This window comes from Notothenia rossii (genome assembly GCF_949606895.1).
Source record: "Notothenia rossii genome assembly, chromosome: 2".
In the NCBI taxonomy this organism is placed as follows: domain Eukaryota; kingdom Metazoa; phylum Chordata; class Actinopteri; order Perciformes; family Nototheniidae; genus Notothenia; species Notothenia rossii.
Genome location: NC_136904.1, coordinates 23175883 through 23203069, shown reverse-complemented (window position 1 = coordinate 23203069; position 27187 = coordinate 23175883). Strand labels below are relative to the sequence as shown.

General features: G+C 39.7%; 1 protein-coding gene across 6 annotated transcripts in view; it reads left to right on the top strand.

Moving 5' to 3' along the window:
- Nucleotides 1-27187, top strand: part of LOC307028832 (protein diaphanous homolog 3-like) — a 218784-nt gene that overhangs the window by 96309 nt on the left and 95288 nt on the right. For all 6 annotated transcript variants that reach the window (XM_079664177.1, XM_079664176.1, XM_079664175.1 and 3 more), the window contains 4 exons: nucleotides 14889-14984; nucleotides 17203-17297; nucleotides 20542-20643; nucleotides 23966-24205. In XM_079664177.1, the coding sequence (XP_079520303.1) occupies nucleotides 14889-14984; nucleotides 17203-17297; nucleotides 20542-20643; nucleotides 23966-24205 (533 nt within the window). The remainder of the gene's footprint in view (nucleotides 1-14888; nucleotides 14985-17202; nucleotides 17298-20541; nucleotides 20644-23965; nucleotides 24206-27187) is intronic.

Below are 27187 nucleotides of genomic sequence, written 5' to 3'. Positions count from 1 at the left end.
ACAACACTTAACTATTGGGCCTCAAAAAAAGAGAAGAACAGATCAATCGATTGTGTCCCTAAATTGCTTTTCAAGTCCATCAGACACAGTCAGCAAAAAAATAGAGAATGTCAGGTAATTTTACATTTTAATTCAAGCTCTTTTTTTTATTTCTTTCGTTTTTTCTTGTCTGTATTTGGTACATTTTTATCAGCATCTCCTTGCTTGGTTTCACCTTTTTAAAGTAATTGCGTCCTTACAACAAATGTATCACCTTGACACAGACTTGTCCTCTTTCAACTTCTATTAGATGTGTTTCTTCCATCCTACCTCTAACTTTTGTACTGCCAGGCATTCAACACTTAAGAGTTGATGAGCCTTTGTAATTTGTTATCAGGCTGAGGAAGCACTTCTGTTCAGCATTGAGGTCAACTCAATGTTCTCTACTAAAGCAATATTCTCTAGACAGGAAAGCACCTCAAAGTAGTAGTACTAGTAGCTGCAGTAGTGGTTTCTCTCGCTAGCCTCGTAATGTGTCTCTTTTATGGCCAAACATGATAACCTCAGAGCTTCACTACAACTCAAATCATTCCACTGAATTGTGAGCGTGGATTCAATAGTGATTTATTTTTTTAATCAGTCAATTCCTTTGGTTTTTCTAGCTATTTACAATGTGAGGGCATCTATATGCAACTCGCATTAAAGTAAGTGTTCACTATAAACAATTTATTTCAGTTGGCTCAAATGACCTTTATACATTAACAATGGTAAACACAAATGAAATGAACACAAGAAAAGGAATCTCAAATGTAAACAGCAATTTGATGCCTGTTTACTTTAGAAACTGCAAAGGTAGATGTACAGTACTATGACTAAAGCACCTATCATTTTAGTTGATTAGTTCATTTAGTGCTGTTTGAAAAGTATGCAGTACATAATATTGCAATGTTTAAAAGACCTAATCATTGAATTTGAACGGATATGGTTATTAAGCCTAAACTAAAGCTGAAACACAGTGAGTTATAACTTGTTTGTTTTACTTGATCATACTTTAACATTATCATGTTGCTTTATTAATGCAGACAATACTATGTGTCATTGCTAAATCATATATAAATGATTCTGGTGTACACTGCTTACTGTTATTAGACATCCCGATACTTTGCTTTTAACCACACCAGTACATTTTAGCCTCTTAACTTGAGTAAGTGTGTGTTTCTCTTGAATTCTCTCTAAATGTCTCTTGAATAGTTTAGATTTGTCTCCTATTCTTATTTTACTCGTACATACTTATTATTACTACTATCATTGTTGTTTTGTGACTTTCCTATCCATCTATACTCATGTCTGTCTCTGTGATGCTACAACACCTTCATTTCCCCCTGGGGATCAATATGGCTAATTTCATATTTCATAGTACAACAAGAAGTAAAGTCACACACTTAATCAGGTGCTTTTTGTTGCTATTTACCTAAAGGTCAAGCAGCAACACTCCCTCTCTGAAATAACACATTCTGGTGGTGGTTTAGTAGCTGCTGCAATGAGAAAAGGTTCTGAAGAGACGGGGAATATATATCAAGTCTAATTGTGACCTGCTACGCTGAATCAATGCTGCTGGTCAGAGAGGATTGTATGTTGCAGCAGGAAAACAGTGTTGATTTCCTATTTCCTCACTCATTAAAAAGAAAGGCACTCTTCCCGTGTTGTCAATTATGACAACTAAATGAGCTGTCTGCGTGTTCCAGCCCGCTCAAGTGCTCTATTCGATAATACCTACGTGCACGAACACGCACGAACACATTTAGGCTTACAGTATGAAGACTTTTTTTTATCCATTTTGCCAGGAAAAAAAAACCAAAATGCATAATTGCTTGCTTCTACTATTGGCCCGATGTAGTTTCTTTTCTTTGTGACTAATATGCATCTCAATATTTTAGACCTAAAGGCCACCCCCTTAAGGTGACTTTGTTATATACTATAATTAAGTTAATCAATTTAATATATTAAGACACGACTACAGGGTGCATTGTTTCATTCATGGTCCCCAGAACATAAATTACTTTATGTTCATTTTCCCTTAGAGCCACCGACAGGGGAACATTTTAGATTGAGTTAAAGGTCTGGACAAGATAGACTGCCATAAGATTTTAGGCATAAATGAATGTCCCCACAATAGGAATCCTAATTATTTAGGTGATCACCTGACCTTAGATATTTATGAAAGCATATCAACAAAGAATGACCTTGATGCCCAAACCATAGATGTCAGTAAATAATAGTTTTCCTCTATAGTGATGAGTTGCTTTTGAACTTGAAGCTAAGACATGCACTCCCGCCATGTTGTTCTTTTGTATCACTTTCTACTTTCCCCTTTCTGTCTGCTCTCTCTTATAACACAGCTGCTGTTCTCCGAGAGTCGATGCATGCAAGTGGACAGCTTGCTTTGTGAAAGATGAAACATCTGGAGAATAGTTTCTCTCTCCGCATGCATTCACAAAACACTACAACTTTTGAAAGCTCGCAAAAATAGGAGACTGGAGTGAGTCTGTGTGTAGAAGAGGGAACGTCAGGAACTCATCAAGTCCCTCACTGCTTCTCATTCTTACCTTTTGAGGTGAGCCATTTCAGGCATGTTGAAGGCGCAGTTTGAAGATGTATTTTTTCCCTCGAGAGGCAGCCAGACATTTGGGATTCCAGAGGGAAAGAAAGTATGTTTTAAAAAGAGCCACTAGTACCGCTGTTGACCCTGCTGCCCCTTATTGTGCTACTCAAACTACGGCCTTTGAAAGCCTCTCACTCATATTTAAATATACACAGCATCAAGTCACCCTCAGCTCACAACATTTTCTTTTAGCTATTTTGTTGTAACGCCGGGGCAGTGCACACAGGACGGCTGTAAGTCTGTGAAAACACTGCTTATTGCACACAAAGTTATCTCGGTTTATATTCTACATTCTGTATGAAGCATTCACACGCAGAGTCAATGAATAATTGTCTCCATCACTCATGATGTGATTGTTTCCGAGTTGAGATTTTAGGCGTGTGGCGCAGTGGCCTAGTGCGTTGGTGTTCGGATCAGGAGAGCACAGGTTCAAACCCCATTGCAGTCAGCATGTCGTTGTGTCCCTGGGCAAGACACTTCACCCCCAATACTTCACAGTATTGAGTATGTAAGTCGCTTTGGATAAAAGCGTCTAACAAGTAACATGTAATGTAATGTATGTTAATATTTGTGAGTGAGCAGGATTTCATTGCAGCTTCAGGAAGTAGTTTGAAAACATATGGACATTGTTATGCACCTGGTCTGAATGTGTTTTAACAGCAATTCAGCCACTGTTTGAATCTACTACAGTAGGACGTGCTCACACATCTGCTCAAAGGCTTAGTTAAAGTTCTACTTAGGCCTTTGAGCAGGTGAAAATCACATGGTGAAAAAAAGGGGGTGCTATGACAGAAGTCATTTAGCTTTCAGGTTGAGTATAAAGTCAAGGGTTAACTGAAGTTAATCATTACATCCACGAGCGAGGGTTGTTTCATTATGATTAATAATCAGATTATAAATTAAGCATAGCTAATGATGCTTCAATGTCTGCCTTTGAACTCTTAAGCTTTAATATGTTCCCTTGACATCCGAGGGCTTTAATTGCAGTCTTTGTGGTAACTGTCTCTGTGCATAGTGAGGGTAGAGAGGAGTCCTTCTTCTTCATAGAGCTTCATCAAGGAACTTCAAAAGAGAGAGACCTGAGTGTGGCGTAAGCTGCAGATCTATTTGAACAGATTTTCCCATGCAGAGAGGAACAGTGCACAACTCTGCATCTTTATGATGATGTCACAGACCAATAGGGAATTGTGGTCTGTTAAATGGAAAACATTTTTGTTGAAAAATGCATGAGGTCTAGGGCAGTGATATTTATTTTGGTTGAAATATTCAAAGAATATGAGGTCACTGAGTACTAAATAAGTTTTGTGTTTCAATCTTCTGTTTCTCTCACAAACACAACTAAACATACAAAGTTAATTTACTCCAACCTTTATATCTTATTCCTTACAACACAAGTTCATTTTACATATATATTCTTGCTGCAATCACTGATTTAAATGTGGATCAAAGCCCTTTTATACATAAAAACAATTGAGTCAGGATCTGGGCACGTCAGTTTGTAAATGCAATGCAATGCAGTGCAACATATCTGCACATGATGTTATTTTTAAGTGAGAGAACGATGGCTCTGACCCGTCATGTCTGATGTGAATCTAGGCCATTCATCTTTGACTATTAATGTCATTGGGGACTCAAATCACTCACCAGTGTTCGAACATTAAGACTCACACGTCCTGATTTAATTCTCTGTGACTGTAAGAAGCTCAGCTTCGCTCCTTTTGATATGTCTGTTATTGTGAATAATTCCATATTAATGATACTTTTATTGTTAATGCATATAAAATGTATTTTTATGAACCAAACATCACTTTGAATTTGGTGCAATGCTTTCTGTTGTCTCTCTGCTGACAATAAACTGTCTGAAATAATGCTTACTTCAAAAAGTGCTAACCAGCTTTTTCCTCTTTCCTTTGTTCCCCTCTGTTTCTGTTTTTCTCTCTTGCTCATCCTGCTTTCTGAATTCTGTCCTTGCAACTTCTGCTTGGCTGCATGATCTGCCTTCATGTTTTCTCCGGAACAGAAACCAAAGGTTAGTATTTCTTTTTTCCCTTGAGTTTCTTTTTTAGCCTCAGTTTACAGTACCAGTTTCAACTTTTTACACAGTTAGTCCATATTTGTATTCAAATAGAAACGGAAAATACTCCACATCTTTCGACAATGGATTCATTTAAATATGCATTAAAACCACTCTGTGGCCTCAGTCTGACCGAGTTGAACTATCATGCTAAAGAACAGCTCATATTTATTTAATATTTCACTTCACACTTTTTGTTTTTCCGATCCACTGAGAGCATCATGAGATTGTGCGGCACATAGATTGCAGTAGTTTGAAGCTTTATTTATTTCACATTTAACCTAACTGTGCGTTCTGTCTTCCAAAGATGGAGTGCAGATCTCTGTTCATATAAACAAACCTTCTTTACATTCAAGCCCTTGCCAACCTAGTGTACACAACGCTCATATAGCCCAGTGTGACAGGGAAAGCTCTGTGTTTGACAGCATACCGGTAATGTGGTGCCACTTTTTCACAACATTTGAGTTTAAAAGAAGAAAGTAGTTGTATACAATTTATATGATTCCTTAAACGATTAAATCATTTCTCAGTGATCCAAATATCTTTTTTATTGAATGTATTGGTTGACCACAATCTTTAGACCAGAATGAAAAGGATCAGTATTGAAATGTAAAAGTAGACAAAGTTGTTACAAATTGTTTTGAAAAAATTAAATATCATTTAAATCACATTTAATTGTTATGCACACGGAGCTCACCGGCCTCATGTCATCCTTCTCTTGCTACGGCTGTAATGTCCATTATTAACAGTCATTTGCAAAATCATAAAACGGATTACATATTTAAAAACCATACAGTATTAATCACTGACATTTGAAAATGCAATGAGAAACCAAAAACATCGCTTATCTTTACTCGGCTGTCCTGAAAAGTAAAGTAAAAGGAAATTAGCACATGCAGCAAGTGGACGCCCAGAAGGTAGCTGACAGCTCTCAGAACTTTCCGTATGGCCTCCGGAGAAGCTCTTTGAGATAATCAGTGTCAATAGATGGAGATAAAAAATGTATAGCAGGGCTTTCGTGTGTGGGTGTATGCAATACGAGAGGATCAAATCACAGAATGTTTTAGAGACACTGACAGCTGGGAGTTGAGGGGTATGTGAAACCTGTCCCCCTTTTTTCACGGTCTTACTTTTTGTATTTTATTTTACCAGCAGTGAGGTTACTTTCCTAAACTTAAACATATAGGGCAACCGGTAATTAAAAACCAATATAGTGGCACCTCTCAACCATTCGGCCTCCATTTGTTCAGTCTTTGTTCTGGAGTATAACACGTAGTATAAGGGCAGCTCTCCCTGACAACTAAAATGGGATGGAGCCAATGAATGGGGCTGCATCAACATCAGCTACATCAGGCTTGGGGTACAAACAGTTCATGTTAGGAGAGATGTTACGGTGGTTTTGTTGAATTCATGGAACCTGCTAAAAGTGCAAAAATAAAACAAAAACCTTGTTCTTATAACAAAGTGTGTTTTAGTTAGATTTCTATTGGATCTCTTCAATATTTGGTAAATATACTAACATCTCTCATCTGTTATTAAATTATGTTTTAGTTGCAATTGGCTTTTAAACAAATAAAACAATTTGAGGCATATATATCTTAAAAGGCTCTTTAATGTGATCTTTATAATATTATTATTACTCTACAATCACATCATGAAATGGTTAGTCTTTCTGTCCCACTTCATCAATTGAGCCATCAAGCATGATAATGTAATATCTACATGTACATGTGGAGGGAAATCCCCTTTATGAGAATATTACAGAGGGTTGTTGAGAGGTGAATGTCAGTTGTGCATACTCACATGTGTACAGTAGTATCTCATATCCTTAAGGATGATCCAAATGTTGAGAGAAATGCACTTGTCAAACAGATGTATATTCCTCATATTGGCATTCATGGTCAAGTAGAGCATTCATTGACATCTGGATAAAAAAGCTATCTCTTTCAATCTCTTTTTGTTTGTTAAGAGAGGGCAGAGAGAGACTCATTTCCATCGTGCTGCGAAAATGAGCAACAACATGAAGAGAGCTGCCCTTTTCCCGGGGCTTCTTTTTCAGCTAATAAATAACATCCAATTAAACGAAACTCTCAAAGATCACAAAATCAGTTTGCCATTTCTCTCCAGGATACAGGCATCTGCTAGTAACCTACCTCTACTCCAAAGTCACAGCACTGCAAGGTGGGGACAGGAAGATTAAACAAAAACAATGGTTTTTGGCAAATACAAAGCATGCAGGAGTTTAAAATACCTATAATAAATAACATTTATTACAAAGTCCGTAATATATAAGTATATGACATACAGTAGGATGTTTCTGTGGTGTGGCCAAGATACAATGTGTAGAACACAGAAGAGTAACATCTAAAAATGGCATTTGTATGGTTTATGAAAATCACTAATATTGCATTAATTGGTTATTGGTGTTTTCCTCGTGAGCGCTTGGTATTTCTTTCTTGCTCGACAGGTTTTCCTTTTTGTTTTGTTTTAATAAAGTATTTAGACTTTGATGACTAATTAATAATGGAACAGTCATTTTGAAATACGATATAAGGGCATGGGGATTCAAAGCTTGAACAAGATGCTTCACAGACGCCCCCCTTTTTGCGTCTCTTGACGCGGCATTAGGGCTGTGTTCTCACTGGTTGTCAGGCTCTCCAGATCAATGCTGCCTGTCAGAGAGAAAGTTTAGGAAAGACGAGCTCTGTTCCCACTGCTGGCATGCTATACAAGATAATTAGACAGTCCATTTATATGTATTATAATGGCCTGTGAGGAAGCATCGTTGTGTGGCTTTTGTCAGTTTGCACACGCATATTCGGGGGATTCTTTTGTTAATGTGTGTGGGAGGGGTCAAGCTCATATTAATGTTCAAATGGATCAGGAGCGCTCATGATCAAGGGACGGCTCCCATGCGGAGGTAAAAATCACGGTCAGAGCTGATAGCTTGTCTTAACTTGTCAGACTCAAACTGATGTGACGCTTCATACAGTCCAGCCCGCTCTCATTTCCAGGGTGTCAAAAAGAAACATTGTGTCACATTCCTCTGCGTATCAAAGCACACCCCACCCTTTAGCGTCTGTATTAGAAGCTCTGGGAAGGATGGACCACTCAAGCAAACTCTGGATTTTCACCGCAGGAGATTGCGTTTCCTGTCATTTGAAACCCAAACCCAACATGAAGTTATCTCAAGTTACATAACTCATATAAACCAAGCGTCTCTTTGTGACAAGTTGGGAATGAGAACCGTTTCATGATCGTTCAATAACATGCTTTTAGTCTGTCAGTCTTCACTTCAATAACCCTCAGACTACCTCTACATTTGAGCCAGTTAACATATCCATATAGTGACGGTAAATAGGTCTCTGCAAGGCAGTGTATTTCTTAGAAAAGCAATTGCCTTTGTGGTCTGCTATGTGGACAATTTGGTGGGCCTTTTAAATACAATGAAACAAAAGCAGCTAAGGATGTCGGTGGGCACCAACCATGGAGGAAACACAAAGAGATCAAGGACTAGAAGGTGTGGATGACAGGATTAAAAAAACAACTGGGTAGTAGGAAGTTTAAAAGCTGAATGTCTGAATGAGGTTATAAAGTCATTATGTCATATTTACATAACTTACAGTCAACATTTTTCGACATTCTCAGTTATGCTTTAAGTTGTCTTGAGCTCGCAATTTAAACTTACCAATTATCATAATCATCTCAGCGGCATACAAATGTAATGTATAAGTGTGTCCTGTTTTTCACTGTTGTGTTCAGCAGCTGAAATGACTCATAGTTATATAATCGAACCACCACTTTAAGTATCTGAGGATAGCAGCAGGATGTCCATTTCATACGGTTGTGTAGTTAGTACTGCTCTCCACTGGAATATGTCTGTTCACATCAAATGGACTCTCTACCCCGTGTGTTTCTCTTACAATCAGTCTTCTTTTCCTCTTTACTCCTTTCTCCCATTGTCTTGATGCGTTTGCTTTGGCATTTTGAAAAACACAATTAGTTCTATAATGACTTTTTATGGAGCTGGAGACATTTTTGTGCCATTATGACAGATCTCATCAGATGCATAATCATTAAAGTCTCTTTGTGGTGTTGGTGTTGAAAGGAAAGGTCTGCTCACGTAGTTTACACAGTGAACATATGGCTTTTTTTTCTTTTTACAATGTCCTACCTAGTATTTTGGGTTATGGTTAGTACCCCACACACACACACACACACACACACACACACACACACACACACACACACACACACACACACACACACACACACACACACACACACACACACACACACACACACACACACACACACACACACACTGATTATCCTCTCAGCCTTTTTTTTGTGTGTGTGGTGAACCGGTTTTTCAGCTTTCCTTTTTTTTCCTCCATTGTTTTCTTCGTTTTTCTACTGCCTCCGTCTCTCAAGCATCAGCACCTCAATTTATTACCAATTTGTGTTTTTATGTTCTCATATCACCAAAGTAATGGGCTGGCTCGTTAAAAACATATTTGCTTTCGCGACTTTATTTTTCCGCGGTGATCTTTCATCCACACATGTAGGTTTGTGTATGTAGGGTGGGGGAAGTGTTGGAAGGGATGGGCGCGGATATGTTTGCCACAATACAGGCAGAAAAATGGCAAATGACTTGAGAGACGAATGATTTGGGATGCCATCAATCCATTGAATGACTTGGGAAATGTCAGGGTGGGCTTAACAACTGTTCAGATGGAACTGCTGTTGTCACATAGTGAAATGAAATGGAGATAATAATGCCTCATACCTGATATGACAGAGTAGTCAGAAAATGCTCATTTTATCACACACACTCATGCACACATATTTTGAGGCCGTGGGTAGGTCTACACGACGCCTTTAGAGGGCACTACTCCACTGAGAATAGCAGCGGTATAATGCACTCCCTCAAGTCTCTACAAGCTGATTAACAGAATATCCTAATCAATTATGAATCTTTTGATTCAGCGTCAACAATTTACATCCAGATTTGTAAATTTATTTTTTAAATGTTTGTACTTCCGTGTTTCCCTGTAGGGTATGTTAGTTCCTTTGTGAAGAGCAATCAAGTGCTATGTTGTAGGCGCTGATGCTCACGCAGGAGCAATTTAGTGCTTTCAGATTTAGAAAAGGATCTTGGTACAGCGGGGATAGAGAAGGAGAGGAGAGGAGAGGAGAGAGAAGCTTAATGAAGTCTGTTAATTTGCTGCTATCAGAATGAAAGTCTCAGACTAATTATGGCCCTGGGTCATCTAGTCTGGATCACAGGGAGAGGTGGCCCTGCATGGTTCGCTTTGATTAGCTCACAACACAGCTCTGCACTTCATTACTCTGATCTCCCTCTGTCTCGTACTCACTGGCACCCGCACCTCCGGACGGGGTGGGGGGAGGGCTTGGTCCGTGTGCAAACACACAGGCTGTCATGTCAGTGCTAGTCAGGATGGTGGAGTGCGCATTGATAAGGCAGAGAGGGGAAAGGTGAGGGCAGGTGTGTAGAGTCCAATAGCTGCTGGATGTCTCCTGTGCTTCCTATCAGGCTGACTGAAGTCCAGGACATAGCTGCATCAGAACCATACAGCGAGTCAACAGTGAAGCCGCGCTGCAGCTCTGACTGTTCGTCTCCCCTCTGTTGACTGTAGAGTTGACAGATGTGTCGGAATGGTGGATTTGTTCACTTGCTGCAGACAACCCCCCTCCTGCGCATCAGATGTCTCATAGTGGATTTAGCTTGAGGCAATGGTGTGTGTGTGTGTATAATATACATGTGTGTTTGGTGTTTGCACACAGAGTTGCGAGACCCCCATATTATCCCTGCTACAGAAACTCACCTAATAGCAGTGATTTAAACTTTACCTGCATGGCTGCCCTGATTGGCTATGGGAAACAACACAGGGATTTAATTACCCTTTGAGACTTCTGCCCTCCCAACTCTCCCGTCGCTGTGTTTGCGTGTGTCTGCCTTCTCAAGAGGAGACGATCGTATCACTACAACCATAAATAATGAAGTCCTATCAAGAGGAAAGCCGGTAAAGAGTGATATCTCCCTAGGAAGTACGCTGGTTGGAATATTGGATTCAATGACGGGCCGAATAAACACACTCACTATACTGTCCGTTTCTTGCCTCTTACTGTTGTTATTAGATTTTAGTATTAGTTATCGAGTGATCGTTTTTTTCATTTGACATAAGTGTTGGGATTTTGCGTGCGTCAGTGTGTGCAAAACAGAAGGCAGTTCAAGTAATGCATTTTCACTGATTAGAAATCCATCCTGATAATATGGAGTGCTGGTATGGGTGTACTGGGCTGGAGAGATGAAGGGGAAGATTTGGCCTGTGTGTGGGTGAAGGGTGGGGGGGTGGATTTGAGGTGTTACTTGCTTGTCTCTGAGGCCTGCCTGTCATGTAGAGCATCAGTCATGCTCTTTCACAGCAGTTTTATTTCATCCACCATTCCCTTTAGTGCTTTGACGACACAATTCACTGACACGGCCTTTTGGGAAGTGCTGCTTTTTGGGAAGAATGTGTGTGTGCAATTTTACGCATCATATTTGTGTCAAGGGCCTTTATAATGTGGCAGAGATTGGATCAAAACCGTATAATTATTACAAGTGTGAGGCAAAGATAACTCTTAGAATTTTAGCGTCAAGTCCCTGTCTGACCCCTGCAGCTAAACATCAGCTTTTTTTATCAAGGAGAGAATACAAATGTCCTTTCTTTAATTTTAGAAATAATTCAAGAAAAGACATGAATTGATTTTTTTGTTTTTGTTTGTCTGGGTGAATAATTCACACTACATTTTCCCCTGAAGGATACTACACTTAGGTAAAGAACATTGAGAAACTCCTTCACTCTCTATTATTCATCCTTATCTCTACTCCAACTTGTTACACAGTCTTGCCATCAAATTGACATTTATCACAGGCCTCCATTAAGAGGCCTTAACTTAAAAGTGCTCAGATGGCAGGCAGCTAGCACCGTGTCTGCTGGCAGAGCAGAGCAAGCCTTTAAACTCAGTCTGTTGCCTCAGTGTTGGTGTCTCTCTGTAATGCCCTGCTCTCCTGCCTTGTGATGGAGTCCTGCTTTCCCTCGCGGCGGTATCTGATCCTATCATCTGATGTTCACTGCTGCTTTATCAATGGCTTCCTTTGTAACCTATCTTTTTATTCCTCGTAGCCTTGTATTTCTTAACTGGTACAACTTTGTAGTCTCAAGCAACGGGTTTGCCATTAGAGACTAAAATATATATTGCCGTTTTACCATACCTTTGCCACGTTCCTTACCTCTCTGCGTCTTCAGTCCGACCTGTGATGTGCAACAGACACCCCACTGCTCTGCACTCGTAAGTGTATCCTTATCTCTCGCACTTCCTGGGTCTTCTGCAATCTGATAACTACAACCGTCGCCTCTGCCTCTGATTGATTAACCAGTGACCCCTGACCCCCTGTGGGACATTTCAATTGGCTGATGTATAATAAGCAGGCTCCCCTGTAGAAGAGCTGTTTTAAGGCCACAGAGATTGGGGGTGATGTTGGAAGGGGGCATTCTAATTAGCTGATTTAAATGATAACACCTGGGGCTGTGTCGTGTGTGTGTGTGTGTGTGTGTGTGTGTGTGTGTGTGTGTGTGTGTGTGTGTGTGTGTGTGTGTGTGTGTGTGTGTGTGTGTGTGTGTGTGTGTGTGTGTGTGTGTGTGTGTGTGTGTGTGGTGTGTGTGTGTGTGTGTGTGTGTGTGTGTGTGTGTGTGTGTGTGTGTGTGTGTGTGTGTGTGTGTGTGTGTGTGTGTGTGATCATTATCTCACGTACGATTGAGATGGATGCAGTATACGTGAGAATGATTCATGGATTATAAGTCCCAGTCAAGTATGTTTATATACACTGAAACAGGGTAGTTAATGCTCTGCTACTGCCTGTTTCGTGTGTCTGTGAAAGCGATTCACTGTGTGTTGGCGTAATACATGAGATTCTGTGAAGCTATAAGTTATGATGAGTGGATCAATACAACATCTTAATGCAGTAAGCTGGAGGCTTTCGAAGGCCCGCTCCTTATATTGCCTTCTAATACCCAATAACATCATATTCAAGACTACATTCCCGTTAGAATAAATACTCCACTTATTATGCTGGTTTTTGAGGTAAATCCCGCCATCTTTACATTTTTATTGATGTTGTTCATGCCATATAATTTAACATGGCATCTGATGAGCATCACTAGATGGAAGGCTGTATAAAATAGAAGGATTACTTTAATATTGAAAGATGATGCAAACTGATGGTTGTCCTTCAAGTATATTTAAACAAATCTGCTGTTATTTTTTCCTGTTGTTAAAATGGTTTTCTATCTGTCGTTCTAACCCTTTGAACCCCGTTTTTTTTTGGTAATAGATGTTAAGGATCAAATATGTTTCCCCTTGGTTGATAATATAAACAATGTATTGGAGACTAAATTGAATGAATTATTCAAATCCCAGATATTTCTTTATTGCTGCATTATATCCACTGTCTTGTCGATTGTTATTATAAGCATTTGGCCAAAATTAAGCCTAACATCTATGGAAACTTTAATATTGTGATGTATGCATCTCCCAAACAGCAATAAAAGGCATTATGGATTCATCTGACAATTACCTTCTAGATGAATGTTTCTAGTCTTTGACTTATAAAATAAACTAAAGAAAATGGTTTCCATAGGTGACATATTCAAATTGTATGTTTTGTCGAACCAAACATCCAAAACCCATACTATTATTGATGAGTAAAAATTACAAATCTCATGTTGTCCTCTAGTCAACATAATGTATCACTTTAGCTCTCATATTAGCTAAGATCACTTTTAATCAAATAAATTGTTTGATGTCGGGTTTCATTTTTCTCAAGTTTGTTTATTCTTTCAGCCCTTTTTTATTTAAAGTTGTTCTTTTTTTTCTTTTCTTAATTGTGTCTCTTCGTGTTTTACGCTGCAGTGGACAGTGTGCATTCTTGTGAAAATGTATTTTTGTCTCTTCATTCTCTCCACTCCATGGACTGCATTTTCCATTGTCCTCCGTGTCTGTCCTCTGTGTTTTCCCCTCTCACACAATCAAAGACTGTGAGGAGAGTGTTCCAACTGAGGAGCCAAGTAAGTCCAAGGATAGCTCGAGTGTGGCTGTGCTTGTGTGTTCCTGTGTGCGCTCAGCTGTACTGTAGGTGTGCATGTTTGTGGACATGCTAACATTCTTTTCTGCGAGAGCTCCCAGCATACCTTTTCAATTTTTTATTAGATACAGGGTCCCTGAAACAAGACCTGGCCCATGTGGATCAGTAGAAATATCCTCTCCTCTTCTCCTATTCTCTCGCCCTCTCCTGTTTCTACTCCTCTCCTTTCCTCTTTCCCCTTTCTACTCCCCTCTTCTCCTCTCCTCTCCTTACTTCTCCTCATCTCTCCTCGCACCCCACACCATAATTACAGCACCAGACAATTACCCAGCATACTCCTGGGATGCACATTTTGTTCTCTTAATCTGGTGTCTTAAATAATTAAAACCAACCATGAACTCCTCTTTGTGAGTGTGGCTCGAGAGGTTTGTGTTTTTGATGTGTGTTTGAGTTTGTATATCGTGTTTCCCTGTTGTTGTTGTTGTTGTTGTTGTTGTTGTTGTTGTTTGTAATACAGACCTCATAACTTCTCTCCTATCTACCAATAGCACCATCACATTCCCACCCACGTGGCTCCATGTGACCCAGAATAGATTTACCTTGACCTCTAACCTGATTATTGTATACGCAGCACTGTGTTTATGGAGCTGCCATTGCTCAGCCATACCTACATACAGTATGTCCCTGCTGTGATCACTACATTTCCATAATCCCCTTTTCCATGCCTCTCTGACAGAAAACCTTTCTGTCATGGTGGACTGTGTTCATTTTGAAATACATGTAATCACAACAACACAAAACGAGTTCAGTATCACAATGCAAAAAAGACATAAACACATCTGGACATTACAGTCACTTTCCCCCCCTCCTCATGTAGTAATATATAAGTTCATCGTGATATCTAAATATTTGTGTCCTACATCTGTCAGCAATAAAGTAAGTGTGTGCATTTGTGTAAATGTTACCGTGTGTGTGTGTGTGTGTGTGTGTTAATAATAATTCAGTGTTTCTGTCCTCGTCAGCCAAAAAAGAAGAGGAGGATCTGGAGGATAAGAAATCTATAAAGAAGAGAATTAAAGAGCTCAAGGTGCTCGATGCTAAGATTGCACAAAATCTATGTAAGTATTTGTTTCCCTTAGGCCCAAACCTCCTCCCATGGACTGGATTTATACACTTCCATGTGTCTAGATGTTACTGTGTACTGGGCATTCATTCTGCTTTAGCCTCCGCAGGTCCTTGAAACAGACTTTGCCCCTTTATCTCTCACAAGTCGCCTCCTGTAGCCCTTATGAGATGTTCTTTTCCTGCCGTAAAGTGACCCCCGTGGAGCATTTTGGAAGGGAATGAGTTCCACCTTTTGTATGTTGCTAGAGCAATTAAAGCAAGACAACACCTGGCCACAAGTAGCTCTGACTCATGTCTTCAAAAACAGTGAGCTAATTATAATTAATTATTTTTTGTTAAGCACCCATCAAGGAAAAAGAAACCCGAGGAAAAAAATATCTTAACTGCTAAATTCTGATCATAAGCAAGAAAATGTATTTTTTTCTCTCTATCTCTCCCTTTCTCTCCCTTTCTCTCTCTCTCTCTCTCTCTCTCTCTCTCTCTCTCCCTTTCTCTCTATCTCTCCCTTTCTCTCTCTCTCTCTCTCTCTCTCTCTCTCCCTTTCTCTCTATCTCTCCCTTTCTCTCTCTCTTTCTCTCTATCTCTCCCTTTCTCTCTCTCTCTCTCTCTCTCTTTCTCTCTATCTCTCTCTCTCCCTTTCTCTCTCTCTCTCCCTTTCTCTCTATCTCTCCCTTTCTCTCCCTTTCTCTCTCTCTCTCTCTCTCTCTCTCTCTCTCTCTTTCTCTCTATCTCTCTCCCTCTCTCCCTCTCTCTCTCTCTCTCTCTCTCTCTTTCTCTCTCTCTTTCTCTCTATCTCTCCATTTCTCTCTCTCTCTCTCTCTCTCTCTCTCTCTCTTTCTCTCTTTCTCTCTATCTCTCTCTCTCTCTCTCTCTCCCTTTCTCTCTCCCTTTCTCTCCCTTTCTCTCCCTTTCTCTATCTCTCTCTCTCTCCCTTTCTCTCTCTCTCTCTCTCTCTCTTTCTCTCTATCTCTCTCCCTTTCTCTCCCTTTCTCTCCCTCTCTCTCTCTCGCTTGTACGTCTTTGCACGTCCCATGTTTGGTCTTAAAATGACCGTTTTGAAAGCACACAGCTTTAATGAGGATCCAGCTGATCTCTTAAGCACTCCCATATCTTCCCACCTCATTGGCTTATATCAAGGGAAGCTTTGACCTTTGTTTCATGTATTAAAGCAAAATGAGACTAATCAGCCCAGTAACAGTGATAAATCACACAGCGGAAATTATAGAACGGGAACGAGGAAAGAAAAAAAAAAGGAGAGTAGGCGCTTTATGTGTTACACCATAGGAGGTAAAGAGTCTAACAGCTTTGAGTTGAGAATGAGTTTGTGTGGTTTTAATTGTGTTTCTTGATTGATGGTCACTATTAATGTGAGTGCATTAGTTTGCCATGTGAAGAATTAGAATTACAGTTTTGCAAAAAAGGTACCCACACATCACATTGAGTCACCAGTAACTTTTTTTTTAATTTCTGTAGTCAGTCCACTTTTTGAAATTGTACTTAAAGCTTTACATTATATAAACAATGAGATCGTAAACAAAGCCTGTTTTTTGTAGTGTTAGTTCTGGTTCGACTCTATAGTATAACAATAGAGTAGAACCAGAACTGTATCATAAACCTTTAAGCAGAAAATTGATACTGATATAGTAAAAGAGGCCTGTTTTAAAAAAGAAATTGGAGTTATTTCTGGTTCTACTCTATAGCATGACCATTTGTTGTCTAAAACACTTCAGATACAAAACACTTTCAAACTCTGACCTGATATTCATTTTACCACAGTTTTACTTTCAGATGTTCCTATTAATCTTAAAGGTTCTGCATTATAAGAGACCTAGCCGAGTCACACATCTTTGAACTGCCCTGAGACAGTATTCCTCATGGTACCCCTGGCACGACTAACGACTTCTCCTGACAAGACATTCACCATTCAGTCCCAAGTGGTACCCCTTGCTTGATGATCAGTATCATTTGACTTTTCTCCCCTGACTTGTTTATGATGCATTTTTTATTTAACTTTCTCTTTTAGTTACTACTTAATGTCCTTTATGTGACCTTGAGCTTTTATTTGTTATATTTCACACTATTCTTTGTATGTTTCACATAATTGATAAGTATGATCGATTGCCTGTAAGTGCAACAATGTTGTTCATAACTGGTGAATGCATATTTTATGAATCCCAGCATTTGCTTCATCTTTTGATTGTTTCTTTGTAGCCATCTTCCTGGGATCCTTCCGTATGCCTTATCAGGAAATTTGTCGGATGATAGTGGAAGTGGATGAGGAGCAACTCACTGAACCAATGATCCAGGTAGCACAGTGCATACATTTATACAAATAATCAGAGCTTTAGACTAATGGCATATTTCCACTGAAGGACCTAGCACGGCATGGTTAGGCCTTGGTAGGCCATGCTCACTTTATGTTGCGTTTCCATTACAGTCTAATACCTTTTTAGTAACTATAGTACTGCAGTGTAGGCGGGGCGATCGGCTGTTCGGCGGGCGGAGCGACAATGCGTAAAACTGCTGTGAACCACAAAATCAAAACATCATCCGTTAGCTGTTAGCACCTCAGAGCTCACAGCTCTGAGGTATCTGTTCAGAAACTAGACAGAAGTTAAACAAGTACAAACCACAGACTGTCTGTGTCATGGCGAGTACAGCCGCTGGTTTATTTATGTCTGTAGGCCGTTGTTGTGAGTGTGGACGGAGCATATACAGCGTTAGCTTAGCCTATGTCCATTTAGACAACACGCATTTTAAAAGGTTTTCCGCCTGCCGTCTGTCTGCAGACTTGTCAAAGCATTAATTCATGGTTTTTACTATCCGGTATCAGCATGTTGTTACTTCGGCATCATTTTGAAACGTGTATTAAAATGAAATCAAGGTAAAATATGTTCATTCTGTTGTAGTTGTAGCTCCCTTGCCAGCGATTCTCTCTGACCATTCAGCAGTCGAGAGTGTTTACATCACTAGTTTTAGTTTAGCATATTCAGCCTGGTTGTTGGCCCGGTAAGAACCTCGATTTTGGAAGGCCAGAAAAAAGGTGAAAAAGTAGCCCTGTGCCGGAACTACCCCTAGTGGAAAAGCTTTAACCGTGCTACGTGCTGCAGTGGAAAAGCGCCATAAGTAGATGTCCTTCTTGGACTGACCACCTAACTTTGATTACATGTACATAGCTCGGGTATCAATATTGAAACCTCTCTCAACTTACATTGTGGGGCTCTTTACCACAAGGCTGGGAGTGTACCTTAAGTGCAGCCCTACTCCTGCTCAGTTGGTAATGTGTCTCTTTCTTCCAGCCTTCATTTTTAAAACGATTTTTGCTAGACTAACTATTGTGACATTTCTTTTAGCTTTCTCCAGGCTAGGTAAAGCAAGTAGGAGGAAGGTGCAATGAGTGAGAAACCACGTGATGCCGTTTTCTAAATAACTGCAAAACTGAGTCTCTGCATTTGTACCTTTTGTCCCCCATACGTGGATTTACTAATATCTACTGATCGTTTCAGTGCTCTTTGGTTAGGCTCAAGTTTAAGGTACAGTATATGAACTACTGCATTTTGGACTCTTATTATTTATTACTTATCTAATTTGTTCAGGTACGCTTACTGTCAAATTTGTTATTTTTGACAATTATTTCATTTCATGTTCATATTTATACATTTTAGTGTATTTAATGTTGTGATAATGGCATGGATTTGCATAATATGCTAATGAAAAAATAAACATTTGCATAAAAACATGAATTAATGATGAATGGGTTAGAAGAGAATCCATGTTAATGAACCAAAACAAATAAATAAAAAGACAATAAGTGAAAATATGTTTGTAGAGTTAAATACTAAGAAACTGAGTTTACTTGGCTGATTTCCGAGGGGAGACTGTCACAGACGTTTTGAGCACTTTTACCCTCTTTCTGCAGCTTGACCCTGGGAACAGTCGGCAACAACTGGTCAGCAAACCTTAGGCTACTAACAGTAGTGTAAGGGCAGAGAGGGTCAACAGTGTCGGATGATTTGAGGAACTGTGCTCATGTTTTGCAGCCTGTGTCAGTTCTATGGCAGCAGGAGCTTCTACAAGCTGGAGGCCTCTATTGACTTCCTGGGCAGTCATGCCAGTAGGGAATTATCGCATTATAATTGCAATAGAAGAAGGAGAATTTATAAATCCCACAAGGGGAAACTATACTCAACTATACTCTGTGGTGGAAACTTCTGAAGCAATGGAGACAGGACTCAGAGAGACACAAGGAGAGCAGGAACTTTGATGGCAAACACTGATGGTTTATTTGGAGCTTCGGCCGGAGAATTCACAAGACGTGCTGTGCCACGAGTTGACAAACAAATCCATTCTGAATATCTCTACCCCATACCCATGTATTAAGCTGGTTCTGAGAGAATAATCTACATTTTACATAACAAGATAAAACCATAACACCTCTATCAGCTGACGCCAACAGGCAGGAACAGGGAGACAACACACTGAGAGCACAGCAGCCAAGGTTGGTCAGTACAAACTGATGAACTGGGTCAAAGTTATGGGCCGAGGAAAATATTTCCCCAACATACTCTACTATACTAAAATCAAGCATACAGTGTACATTCTTCAAGCTAACTTTAAATCAGCCGTACCAATAATTTAAAAGGTTGAATAAGAGGAAGTTAAGGAATGCCTATAAAGCTTTTAGATTGATTAACTAAACCGTTAGCTAAAAATAATGAACCAAAACAAACATTAACTACGGATGTCAAAGAAATTATAGTATTCATTTGATCAATAATTGTTAATTACACCTCCAGATAATTAAAATTGATTAAATAAAGTGCCATTTAACTCAGGTATTCAAAGTGGCAATATTTGTTTTTACTTCAGGCGTTGGAAACAGATTTTCAGCCGAGTTTGAATGCATCAGACCCACATATTTACCATATGGTAGCAGTATTTGTTGATATGGCTGTTACATTCAGAGAAGGCAATTTAATCGACATGGCTTAAATAATTGACCATGTATTCCTTTTGGATATCTAAAAACCCCAATCACTTTCATTTTACGTATAAATAGCCTTAAGGATATAGTCTCCTGCTTGATAGGAACAAACATTTAATTGGAGTCACAAAACTTTATTTGTATTGAAAGTAAAAGACCTGAAACACAAATATGCAGCCAGTCTAACAGCAGTACGTTAGATTTCCTAACAAGACTGCGCACTACAAAGTTGTAGTCCTAGGGCTCTTTTAATTACATTTAGAGAAAACACCAAATTGCTCTGGAGGCATGGACTTCCTCCAGAGCCATTACAGACAATCCCCCAATGGCAAAGAGTTTAATAAAAACTTTAGATTATTTCATTTTCTACATGGTTAAGACATTAAAAGATGAAATAAGAAGGGTATAATGCCACACCAACTACACTTATTATACCTAAGTGTCTCAGGCATCATGAAACGATCAACGCAAGGCTTTTATTCAACATTTGATGAATAACCAGTTGCTTTTCTCTGCTTTGCTCCATATTGCTTCTCACTGCTTTTCTTCTTCTCTCTTTTGTGTAGAACCTTGTGAAGCACCTACCTGAACAAGAGCAGCTGAATGCCTTGGCCAAGTTTAAAAATGAGTACGCCAATTTGTCAGAGCCTGAGCAGTTTGGGGTTGTGGTAAGTACACACACACACACACACACACACACACACACACACACACACACACACACACACACACACACACACACACACACACACACACACACACACACACACACACACACACACACACACACACTATATTGAAGTGTTTTTGTTCATGCAGGATCTTTAACTGTGTGTAAAATGAAGCAACAGAGTTTTATGGAGCTGGTTTATAACTATGTAAATGTCATATTCATGTAAATTGTCTTGTGTTTGCCTCCTATCTCTTCCTTTCTCTTGGTTTCCTGGAAACACACACACACACAAACGGAGCACTTACATGTGAATATCCTAATCCCAAGCTTTTTAAAATCTTTTTAAGCCGTAAGAGGAATGACAAGACACCTGTAGACTGCAGCACTAATGTATGCACATTAAAGAGAAGCACTGCTGCCTAATTACGTCTGCATCATTTTCTTAAAGTCTTTTCAAAGGAGGTTTATTTTAAATTATTCATGGGAAACGTAGCCCTTTTTGTGAATTCTGTCTAGCAACCAAGTTAATGACAAAAAATAAAATAATCTTCATCTACTTCTGCACCAAAGCACCCACCTGTTTAGCATATACACATGAAAGAGAATCTTATCACCGACTGAAAACGCAGTGACTGAGAGGTTGATTGGGAGGGGAGGGGGAGAAAAATAGAGCATGCTCAGCTGTTGTTTAGTGTTCATCAGGGAGACGTAGAACAAAGAGGGGCCTGTTTATATAATGTTGTATCGCTGCTGTGCCTGCGTGGGCCCAAGGAGGCCTGTGTGCTTTCACCTATCAGAAAGGCCCGGTTCAAAGGGAATTTTTAATTGACCATTGTGCAAACGCATGCACTTTATCTCTTCTGGTTCCATGTGTGCCACTCTCATACTTGATTTGAACTTAACCTTGCTTATAGTAGCATTAAATGGGAAAATATCTAATTGCATTGTAAAGTTTCTTACATTGCGTTGGTCACTAGGTTAATATTTATATATATGTTGTTTTTTTGTGCAGCTGCTGTAGTATATGAACACGTTTAATGTTTCCTTCTGACAAGAAGTCAGGAAAGAAGCAAACAAAGCCCTTGATCTTACAACAGACTAATTATGTACATCCATCTCCATACAATAAGTTTAGATTCTTCATGCATAGTCAATGTTATACAGTACAATAGCTGTCTGTTGTGGTTGATGATTTACAGACTCAAATCCAAAGATTGTTTTCCTGCGTGGTCATGCTGCTGGCTCACCTGCGGTAACGGTCCCTATGACTGCCATGTCTTTGAATTAAGGTTTTTCATCAACATTGTCGTTGAGGCTCCACAAATACATGTATTTACAAAAATATTTACTCAGATTAATTTGCTTTTACACTTTATGGTTCATGATTATACAACTTTTGATCACATGAGAGGAATGTAGAGTGTTGGGGAAACTTCTGTGTAGCAATGCAGTGGGAGTCACCGACTCATGAAGGAGACACGAGGAGAGCTGGAGCTTTGATGTCAAACACTGCTGGTTTATTTAGGAGCCCCGGTTGGAGAATTCACAAAACAAGTCAAAGAGTCAGAGGTTATGACTTCACGCTAGAGTTGCCACGTCAATTCTGAAGAACTCTACCCCAGACCCGTGTTTTTAGCTAGTTCAGAGAAAATAATCAACATGCTGCATAACAAGATAGAATCATAACACCTCTATCAGCTGACGCCAACAGGCAGGAACAGGGAGACAGAACACTGAGAGCACAGCAGCCAAGGTTACAGGTGCGTGTGCTCAGTCAAGACAGCATGAACTGATAAACTGGGTCAAAGTTATGGGCCTTGGAAAATATTTCCATAGAGTAAATTCGCTGTTAGGGTGCTCAGACCAGGATTTTTGGGGCAGATCGCTTAAAACAGTATCGACTAATATGATTCCAGATCAGGAATCTATTTAAAAAAAATTATTCCACGCCGTTCAACCAGCGATTCTGCTACTCTGCGCTATTTATACTGTGGGTTTTAGGCTGCCTATGCTTTCCTGTTGGCGTGTCTCTCTGGCTTCTTGTTTAGACAAAACACAAAAATGTGCAAAAAATACGTGTTAAAAATAAATACTATTACAAATGGTAGTGACCCTCGGCTCACGAAAAAAAAAAAAAAAGACAAGAGACGCCGAGCCTGCTGCGCTACTTAGATTATTTTAGAGACAATACAAGAACATGGGAGAAAGCAGGAACATTGGTATTACTTATTTCAATTTCAGAATCAATGCATCATCTGACCGGCTGTTATACAGACCAATAATGATTGGTGGATGATCAATCCGAACAACCTTAGTCTTTTCTCTCTCACCATCCCACACCTCAATAGGTTTGCAACATTATGCAATCATTTATATAACATCATCTTCATAGTGCATTTTTTATATTTGAACCCCTCCCCTTCTCTTTTAAATACGACCTTCAGGAGCTCAGTTTTGTAGAATGGCCTCTGTAGCCTTTAACAAGCAGCTGCAGACATTCACTCTGAAGGCCATATTCTGCTTTCTATCTTCCTTTTGATTACGTTCGACCCACTTCAATATCCTTATCACATAATCTATCCCATCTCTGGGCTCCCTTTCAGCATTATGTTTGGTTCTTGTGCACCTTGGTTCTTCTTAATGTTTTCATATTCTTCTACGTGTCTTTCTTTTCTATTTCTCTCTTACAAATTTACACACACACGCTCACTCATACGCTCACTCACCGACTGAAATAGTCATTTGATAAAATTACAGTAGCTATAATTAAACCCTGGATGGAGGACATCAAACCGCACAGCCAGCTGTTGTGTGAAACAGACAATTGGAACCTGCGCCCCCACCCCCCCACACACATACACACACATACACACTCATGGCTGTGGCCAGGCCCTCGGCCCAATGCAATATTCCCCAATTTTCTCTAATTGTGTGAGAGTGGTAATCCAAGGCAGCCTATTGTATATTCCACCCCCTCTGCTGCCTGCCCTATATGGACACTAACTCCACAATTAACTTACCAGACCCGGGTCCCAAATCAAATCAGTGCCAGCATCTATTACTACTGCCTAGCAACACTTTTCAGTATGTCGGTTGCATAAATGTATTTTAAATTAGATAGGCCTAATGTGAGAGTGTGCCAAACGTGTTATTGTAGTTATTTAAAGTTTGTCTCTGGCCTCTGATTTTGTTCCCTCTTTTTTAACATCATTTCCTTTAGCTTTCCTTTAGTCTCTTTTCTATTAGTTTCATTTGAGTATTATTCTTTTTTGCTTCATACTTATTTTGTATCCTTTATCTCTCTTTTCCTCTTCCAGATGAGCAGTGTGAAGCGGCTGCGTCCTCGTCTCAGCAACATCCTCTTCCGGCTGCAGTTTGAGGAGCAGGTTAACAACATCCGTCCAGACATCCTGGCAGTGAACGCTGCGTGTGACGAGGTCAGGAAGAGCCGCTCTTTCGGACGCTTGCTGGAGCTGGTTCTGCTGCTGGGAAATTACATGAATGCAGGCTCTCGCAACGCCCAATCATATGGCTTCGACCTCAGCTCCCTCTGCAAGGTGAGGGTTAAAATGCTGACCTTAACAATAACAGTTATGTAGTCAGTTATGTAGTCAGTTATGTAGTCAGTAAGTGCAGTATGTAGTCCTTAATCCCTCCATCGGTAGCGGTTCACCATGAGTGATGCGTGTTTCAGGAAGAACATCTCAATAAAAGCCTTTTTTACAGATTTTTACACCGAGGTTCGGTTGCACTTACAACTATATATTATTTTTAAAACCGCAACAATGACCACATTAAATCCAAGTTTGGTAAGCACAACAAATACACACTGAACACTTAGATTCTTCAAAATTCTCATTATTATACATTTAATGAAAAACCCCATGTTGAAATGGCCCTTCACAATATAAACATTGAATTACAATTGTTTGTGTTTAGCCTATTATTTTGGAGACAAACAAACTTTAAAAATATGCAATTAGTCGTTAGAACAATTCTGAGTGTGTGTGTGTGTGTGTGTGTGTGGGGTTTGTACTTTTGGGGGCTTTGTGTGTGTGGCTGCGTGTTTAAAGGTGTTACCCTCAGGTAGGCTATACAAGAGTAAGTGTTTTTTGTCTTTTACCTTGGCTGATCCTATCAGCATGGCATACTTATCTTTAATGGTTCTGTTATTAGACATTTTGTTTGAAACTCTTTTGTTTGATTGATAACTATCATCCCTGACTATCAAGCACAATAAACCCTTTTTTCTTGTTAATCTACTCAAATCTATCAAAGCAGCCAAACCCAGGGAGCGCTTTATTCTTATTCTGCTCTGACTAGATAACTGAGGCTACGGCGTGTATCCCTTTGACAGCTCTCACACCCTGCAGGACAAACTGGGCTTCGTGTGGCAGAAAAATAGCAAATAAATGTACCTTTTAGATTTTATGTGGCAAGAGGACTGAACAGTACGTTTTCCCGTATGACAGTTACGGAGAGAACAGAGTGTAATCCTTAAAGTGGAGACTTCTCCAGCGTTTACATTACAGCTGTTGGCACACATTCATTGCAGTTTCCACAGTAACAACCACTGCAGCCATTCATCACTGCCACCTCTCTGCCCTGTTATACTTGGTTGCTAATGCTCATAAACACCCGTGTATGTACGTACACAAACTTGCATTCATACACATGATGGATTAGTTTCATTAGCGTGACACTTATTTCGTCAATTAATAACAGTCTATGAAGGAATATGTTTTGTATGTTCACACTGTTAAGCTGCTGTTCCAGTGTGCCTTGCTTATCGTCATGCCGGTATGTGGTGGGACTAAGATGTGCGTCAATGTCAGAGACAGGATATGCAGAGGAAGACATCACCTTTGTGCCTGCCCCTGAGTTTGACAACTTAATTCCACGGCACACTCCACAGCACAGGAAAATTGCACCCGGCCCATCTGGAAAAAGCTAAAATGTTTACATTGTCAACTATGATTACCATCCATCTAAATTCAGAGAGGGACCTTTTGTGAGCCAGCACTTGAAGATTTCAACACAAAAAATGGGAGAACGGAAATGAAAAGAGAGATGAGAATGTTTGATTAGAAGAGATAATACAAACATGATTAAACCCAGCAGGGCTGAGCATGCTGCTGTCTACCAATAGATCACCTAGAGAGATACACAGCAACGCACACCACAGGAGGGATGTTTGCCTGGGATATTGACACATATATGAATTGGCAAAACAGAAACGATGGAAATGTATCAGAGAAATTGAATTTTTTTTTCTTTTTGAGGGGAACGAGAAAGGCACAAAGAACAGGAGAGGTCATTTCATTGTGAATATGTGTCCACTCTGCTGCACGAGACATTAAATCACCTTTAGAATCCTCTGCAAACTACTGAAAGGGATTATGGTAGCTGAGTGAAGCACAGAGACACATAGCAATCTGTTGTAGAACACAATCTCTTTTTGACCGTTGCAGAAAAATATGTGTCTGTTAAAGCATATTATATAGTGATAGTAGTATTCTATTTTGAAAAATAAAACAGAAACCAAACGGAGAAAAAATATTTTCATTATTTTCGTTGAATGAAGATAAATAATACTGCTCCGGTTTTCATATACATGTATGGAGACATTATTTCCATGTAGGTAATCAAATCTTGAATAAAGTGGTAATTGTTCTATATTAAGCAGAGCAGAAAGATACAGTGAGCTAGATAGCTGCCTGATATGCTACAGTGCCACAGACTGAACAAAAACCCACATACGTTTTCCTGCTGACGTCTCCTTATCTTGCCTGCAACATAAACACATCTGTTGTTGCACAATTGCATGTTGAACAAGTGACCAAACAAACATTCACCGGGGAAAAGTGCACTGCTAACTAAAGATTGCAGGCTAGATCTGCTCAGCTGGAGAACATTAGCAACACATACAGTGGGGCAAAAAAGTATTTAGTCAGCCACCAATTGTGCAAGTTCTCCCACTTAAAAAGATGAGAGAGGCCTGTAATTTTCATCCTAGGTATACTTCCACTATGAGAGACAAAATGAGAAAAGAAATCAAAAAAATCACATTGTCTGATTTTTAAAGAATTTATTTGCAAATGATGGTGGAAAATAAGTATTTGGTCACCTACAAACAAACAAGATTTCTGACTCTCACAGACCTGTAACTTGTTCTTTAAGAGCCTCGTCTGTCCTCCACTTGTTAACTGTATTAATGGCACCTGTTTGAACTCGTTATCAGTATAAAAGACACCTGTCCACAACCTCAAACAGTCACACTCCAAACTCCACTATGGCCAAGACCAAAGAGCTGTCAAAGGACACCAGAAACAAAATTGTAGACCTGCACCAGGCTGGGAAGACTGAATCTGCAATAGGTAAGCAGCTTGGTGTCAAGAAATCAACTGTGGGAGCAATTATTAGAAAATGGAAGACATACAAGACCACTGATAATCTCCCTCGATCTGGGGCTCCACGCAAGATCTCACCCCGTGGGGTCAAAATGATCACAAGAACGGTGAGCAAAAATCCCAGAACCA